Below are 6,305 nucleotides of genomic sequence, written 5' to 3' on the forward strand. Positions count from 1 at the left end.
ATTGTATCATTACGTTAAAAACTAGAAGCTTTGTTAGTAATTTTGCAAAACCACTTGACTTTCAGAATATAAATAAGGTAAATCGTAGATGTATACAAAAAATGTCTGTTGAAGGTAGTATTTTCGTATCATACATTAGCATGTAATGGTCTTGCTCATATATGAAGCCATGCACTAGATTAAACAAAGATATGCGAGGGAAACACAACTAACTCATGCATTCTAGTTAACAAAAGACATTTTGAAGACGATGATCGAATATATAAAACACAATATGAAATTTGTGAATGCAAGGTGGAAGGGATCGCATGTTTCTAAGTGCATGTTTGTGATTCAAATTAATGAAGAAGTATGCGTAAAAAAGTATTCCTAGTAGTAGCCAAAAACTCGATCGAAATCGCAACCTTTGCGTGGCATACAAAAAAATATTGACCTCCATGACATTGGAAAATAAATATATGTATGTAGTTTGTGGAAATTTGTAGAATCTCCCCTGATATTTGAAAATTGAAATCATTCTCATACAAACGCAAACGCAAACGCAAACGCAAACGCACGCCCCCTCCCCACACACACTCGCACTCTCTACAATTCAAGGAGAAATAATCATTCCACACCCTCTCTCTCTCTCGATAACGAAGAAGAAGGCGAAAAAGAAGAACTTCCCACAGCTATGGCTCTCCTGTGCAGAGCTTCACCTGTTGATAAACATTGCTCTAGAAGATATTTTGCAACTCTCCCTTCTTCCCACCGTCTCCATCTCCACCTCCTTCGCCTTCCCTCTCCACAGTCCTACTTTTTCGGTTCAAGTAAGTTTAGATCAATCTTATTTGGGTTTTTGCTTATGTGATAATGGATTTTTGATCAGTTTGAAAGAGATTATTGTTTTTAAATGGGAAAATGAGAAATTGGATACAGGTTAAGTTTTCCCGTATTGCAAATTGTTCATATGAATAAAGAAGTTATTTTGAGCATTTGGCAAATTAAAAATTTAAGCAATTTAGAGAAAGGGAATCTAAGGATTTGAAAGGAAATTTTAAGAATGCAATGTGTGAGAATTCGAGTATGTGAATCTAAGGATTGGCGCTCATAAAGATCAACCGAAAATCTTCATAGTCATATAAATATAAACTACACGGTATTGAGCCTCACAGTAGATCTAGAAACGATAATTTTCTTCATGCCAACCATGATTATACAGAATTTAAGCATGTGTACTGTTATTACTTTCACGGCACAATTTAAGCTTTTGAACGAGCATATGAATAGGACCGTTTGAGCATTTGAAGAGAAAATTTTAAGCATTTGGAATAGGATTTTAAGCGTTGGAAAAGGAAATCTAAGAGTGCAACAAATCAGGTGTCCCATTGCCACGTTTGTATCGATGCAGTAGAAGGATTTGTCCAGTTTCTTCTTCTTCTTCTTCCTTGTCTGGTCAGAATGGAGGAGAACTACCTAAAGAAAAGGTGCCTTGGATCTGTCTTTTTGTCCATACAAGCTGTTTCCTTTTAGGTTCCCACTTTTACTTACTTTGTCAGATGCTGCCTCTTGAGAATGGTGCTTTTACTCATTGAAATAGCAACCCTAAGGTAACAACATCAACTGCCTTTGTTTATATTCAATTCCGTTTGCAATGTGTGTGTAAATCTATGGTTTGGATGAATGTACGAGCTGTTAAAAACCCATACGATGAAAATACGAGCTCCTCTATTACATCATAGAGCAATGAACTTATAGTTCCCAGTATAACGTTCTTCAAGTACACATTGCAGAGAAAACTTTATTGAATATAACCAAAATGTTCAGTAAATTTAGTGGTGAATTGATCTTTGGTACCCCATAAGAGAGACGGAAGAATTGTGCACAAGTATCATACACAAATGCAGCACAACTATTCGTTTCATCCTTAAATATAGAGTTTGTGGCTGCATTTCAAACAAAGCATTTCAAAGTTTTATTGATTTGTTAGAAGGGCATAAAGAGTCATATGATGGAAACCTTCATACAGTGAAGAACTATACATATAGACCTTTTAATAAAAATATCCATAAATAGAGATGTGCTGGATTTCATAGTCTCCATTTGTGGGTACCTCCTTCCTTGGTGGGACTAGGGATGACATCATACATCTTTGTTGCATGCAGTGCATGTTTCTGTTTTCCTTCATATAGACAAAGAATGGTAATTTACTCTTATGTGAAGACATCCTGATACTGTGAATGCAGATGGGCTTCGAGGCTGACGTATCTATTTATGTGCTCCTTAAATCGGTCATATCTTCCTTGAAATCAGCTTCTGAGAGCAGTTGTTTGGGAAAGCTTTGATAATTTTATATTATTATCCTACTTGTATAACAAGTTGATGTGCTGATCAAGAAAAAAGAAACAGATTTTTTTTTTCAAATTCTTTGTAGCAGAGGAGTTGCTTTATACAATATATGTTTTGTCATTGCAGTCCAGAACTGATTTTGGCAGACTTTTGAAAGGACTCCAAATGGCAAAGCGTGGAATATTATCCAAAATGCAAGTTCTTTCCTTCCTCAAGTCATAATGGCAAGCACTGTACTGGCATTTGTGTTTCCACCTTGTTTTACATGGTTCACCAACAGGTTGATTTCTTCTATAACTTGGGATTTTGAAATTTCCTTTATGATTTTCCTTTTCTCACTCAAATTTACCATAACAAAACACAAGGTCGTATCAGTGTCTAGGAGAACCACCTGTTTTGGGACATGATTGGGAAGTTGATTGTAAGATGAAAGATGTTTACATATGATGCCAAGGAGATTATCTTAATAAAATGCAAGAACCCAAGTTTGATCCTCACATGGGCTAGGCCCCATCTCATAGATCGCAATTTGTCATCTATGGATATTAAAAATCAATCAATCAATTAATCAACCATGGCTTTTTCTGATAAAATCTTACCTGCATCTATAGTTGTGTGCTTTCATATTCCACAGAATCTCTTACTTGGTTTGCTTCATGGAAATATGCATGAAATATGTTATCAACTAGTTCATTTATTGTTGACTATACTCTTTTAAAGAGCATTTTCTGAAAGATGCCAACATTTAATTGTCATAGCTTTTGAATAATACATTCACTTGAATCTCTTTAGCGAACTATCTTTGAAATTGTTTATCATATGGCATATTGCATCATGCTTCTAGAGAATTAATAGATCTGATGCGTATTTGTATACATGAGATAATGCCTTCTTACAGTATATGGTTGTGGTCAAGGTCATAAAAGAACGTGTGAAAGCATTCAATTGATTGAAAACTAGACACAAATGGTAGATTAACAACCTTCTAAATGGCCTTTATTCGGACTAGGAAGCAATATTGAGCCAGCTTGCAAAGTATTTTTCATCTGTTAAAATGATCTCCACAGGAATTTTTGGCACAGTTTAACTTTAAATATTTTAGTCAATAAAATAAGCCTTCACATGGTGTTCATTGCAGATATTATGCACCAGCACTTGGATTCTTGATGTTTGCTGTAGGTATTAATTTTGAAGCATCAGATTTTATCCTCTCGTTGCAAAGACCGGGAGTGATAATGGTCGGGTACTTGGGTCAATTTATCTTAAAGCCATTACTTGGTGTTTTTTTTGCAAGTTTGGCAGTCTCTTATTTGCATCTTCCACAAGCAATAGGTATGACTGTTATTCTGAAAACTAGAATGGTTATTGTTTTGGACCTTTTCCATCCCTCTGAGACATTTGAAAATGATGAAAATAGATTGCGAGTGTATAATAGCTTTTTGAATGTTCTGTTTATCTATGCATTGCAAACTGTGAAGACTGAGTGGGAAACAACAGATTATCACATAGATATTTAGACTCCCTCTGCATATTAGAACCCACGTGTAAGGTGACTCAATATCCTATGCATCATATGGATTTTTTGTTTGTTTTCGTATTATGGTTCTACTTGGTAAGCCAAGATTTCAAGTCATGGACCTGGGTTCAAACCTTACTCTATGCACTACTTTACTAGATGATACTGGAATCTAGGTGTTGAAAACATGATCTTCTGGTCTCCGCCTACTGTACAAACTGAGGTTCATCCATCGTTGATATTTTGGTGGCCCCTTGCATCATTGAGAATGCAAAACAAATTGCCACTTGTATCCGTGTACATTTGGGAGTTTGTTACCTGTGGATTGATGTGTTTATATCTATGACATAATTTCATGCAGCCATCTCTTTGATTTCTTTCTTAGGCACATGTAGTTGTTTTGTTGACCTTTACGCAACATAGTAATTAACACAGGTACCCATTATGAAAAGAAAGAGAGAAATGAAATGAAACGCTATGAGGTCAGTGTTACATCTGCGTGAATCTTATACAAGTCTGGTAAATTAAAGTCCAAAGTGGTCTATGAGGTCAATGTTACATCTGTGTGAATCTTATACAAGTCTGGTAACTTAAAGCAAAATCAAATCGTGCCTAAACTGGATATTACTTTATGTAATTAGCCTCTGATGAATAGACACTAATAAGGACTGCGGATTACAAAAATGTGGAGGATGCAATGTACAAAATAAATACATATCTGTTAGATCCAGACTGTGAGTGGATCAACCATTAAACTCTCGCATTGGATGATGCCATATAACATGTCCTAGTGAACCACCTGGGTGATCATTCTTGATATCAGTCAATGATGCTATGTATCCTCTGATGCAGGTTAAATCTGAAAAACTAAGTATCCTTGGCCATCTGGAATGAACAAAATGGATTGTTGCCTCAAGCAATATCCAACTAGAAGGTGCTGATTATGCTTGGTCTGAGGTCTCTTGACATGACCATCTGGTGAAAACTAACATTTGCCTTTGTACAAGTTCTGTTGGCCGTTTATTCTTTAAGAGAGATTCTCTTAATCCACAGATCTCTAGTAAAACATCTCCAAACATCTGATAATAGAGCTGCTCTAAATCTTCTGACCCATATGAGACAGTGGAAGCTTCCTCGGAAGTGGTTTATGAGGCCAAATGTTATGTTGATGTGAATCATATAGAAGACTGGTAAAATAAAGCAGAGAGAGGAGAGGGAGGGAGAGAGAGCATGAATGCAGCGATTTTTCATGAAAAAAAAGAGACAGAAATAGAGAAATTTCTCTGCTTACATCTTAGGGACTGGGATAATTCTAGTTTCTTGCGTCAGTGGTGCACAGCTTTCTAATTATGCAACATTTTTGGTGGAGCCAACTATGGCTCCACTGAGTATTGTGATGACTTCTCTTTCAACAGCAACAGCTGTATTTGTGACGCCAGCTCTTACATCGGTACTGCTAGGGAAACGACTGCCAATAGATGCTTATGGAATGATCATCAATATTACTCAGATTGTGGTGGGTCCTATTGCTGTTGGAATTGCGATAAACAAGTAAGTTCAGGGCCGTATAATGCTAACTTTTGGTCTTTAGTTGTATAACTAGACAAACTCTATTTTTCTCTTGATCTGAAGGGAGAAAACTTCAAAGTTTTTCCCATCTATTGGCAGATTTCCGTATCAAATATGTAAGCTAATACTTTTTTTACCTGCAAATATTTTTTTTGCATTTTTAAAAGATATTTTCAATCTTCCATCCATGGATGATCTAGAGTTGAAATCATACCAGTTAGGACAATGCCCAGCAAAATTTATGCTATGTTGTTCCCTCTCAACCTTTTTCCATGTTTTTTGAGATTGCTTCTCAGGATCCCTGTTTGCCAGTGCCAGACAAAAGCACACTAATCCACTGACGAAATGAATGATTTTGGTGCCAATGATATCAACTTTTCAGTCAGACTGTATCTTTCACACCAATCCCTCTAAAACCAACTGATCAGATATGTATAATGTGAACTTTAGAACTGCTTTGGGATAGTCGTCAGACCCTTCATTGATCTTGTAAAGCCTAAATTTCTATTTGCCAAATGGTTTTGGAGGAAAGTGCTCCATTCATCACAATCTCTTGTTAGTGTGTCAAGACATGCTTAGATAACAAAAACATCATTCTAAAAGTCATTTCATAAGGTGTCATACAATATGTACAACCGAAGTGAATGGAGGATTGAATATCATTCTTTGAAATAATCTTTTGGTACTTTTGTGAACCACAAAGGTCAATGGACCATATATCTAAAGAGTAGCATATGTTTCCTTAAATACTTCCTCTTGGCAAGTTTTTCTATTGGTTTTGTAGCCGTACTGTTAATTCTTATACAATGAGGCAGCATGTATTACCTGGGCAACACATTGTGTTTAATGCTAGTTCTCTTGTGATTAGGATCCTATACGTTGACCCAACACT

General features: G+C 36.1%; 1 protein-coding gene across 1 annotated transcript; it reads left to right on the forward strand.

The window, feature by feature from the left end:
- The first annotated feature begins 545 nt into the window (after positions 1-545).
- On the forward strand, positions 546-5,414 carry LOC147847577 (putative sodium/metabolite cotransporter BASS5, chloroplastic). The gene is made up of 5 exons (XM_087339030.1): positions 546-809; positions 1,360-1,466; positions 2,475-2,608; positions 3,467-3,660; positions 5,143-5,414. The coding sequence occupies exons 1-5, from the start codon at positions 674-676 to the stop codon at positions 5,397-5,399; spliced, it is 828 nt and encodes a 275-aa protein (XP_087195156.1). The 5' UTR covers positions 546-673; the 3' UTR covers positions 5,400-5,414.
- Positions 5,415-6,305: the final 891 nt, after the last annotated feature.

Source organism: Azolla caroliniana, unplaced genomic scaffold (genome assembly GCF_043228905.1).
Source record: "Azolla caroliniana isolate FFs.n. ecotype wild unplaced genomic scaffold, voAzoCaro1.0.p SCAF_849, whole genome shotgun sequence".
Classification (NCBI taxonomy): domain Eukaryota; kingdom Viridiplantae; phylum Streptophyta; class Polypodiopsida; order Salviniales; family Salviniaceae; genus Azolla; species Azolla caroliniana.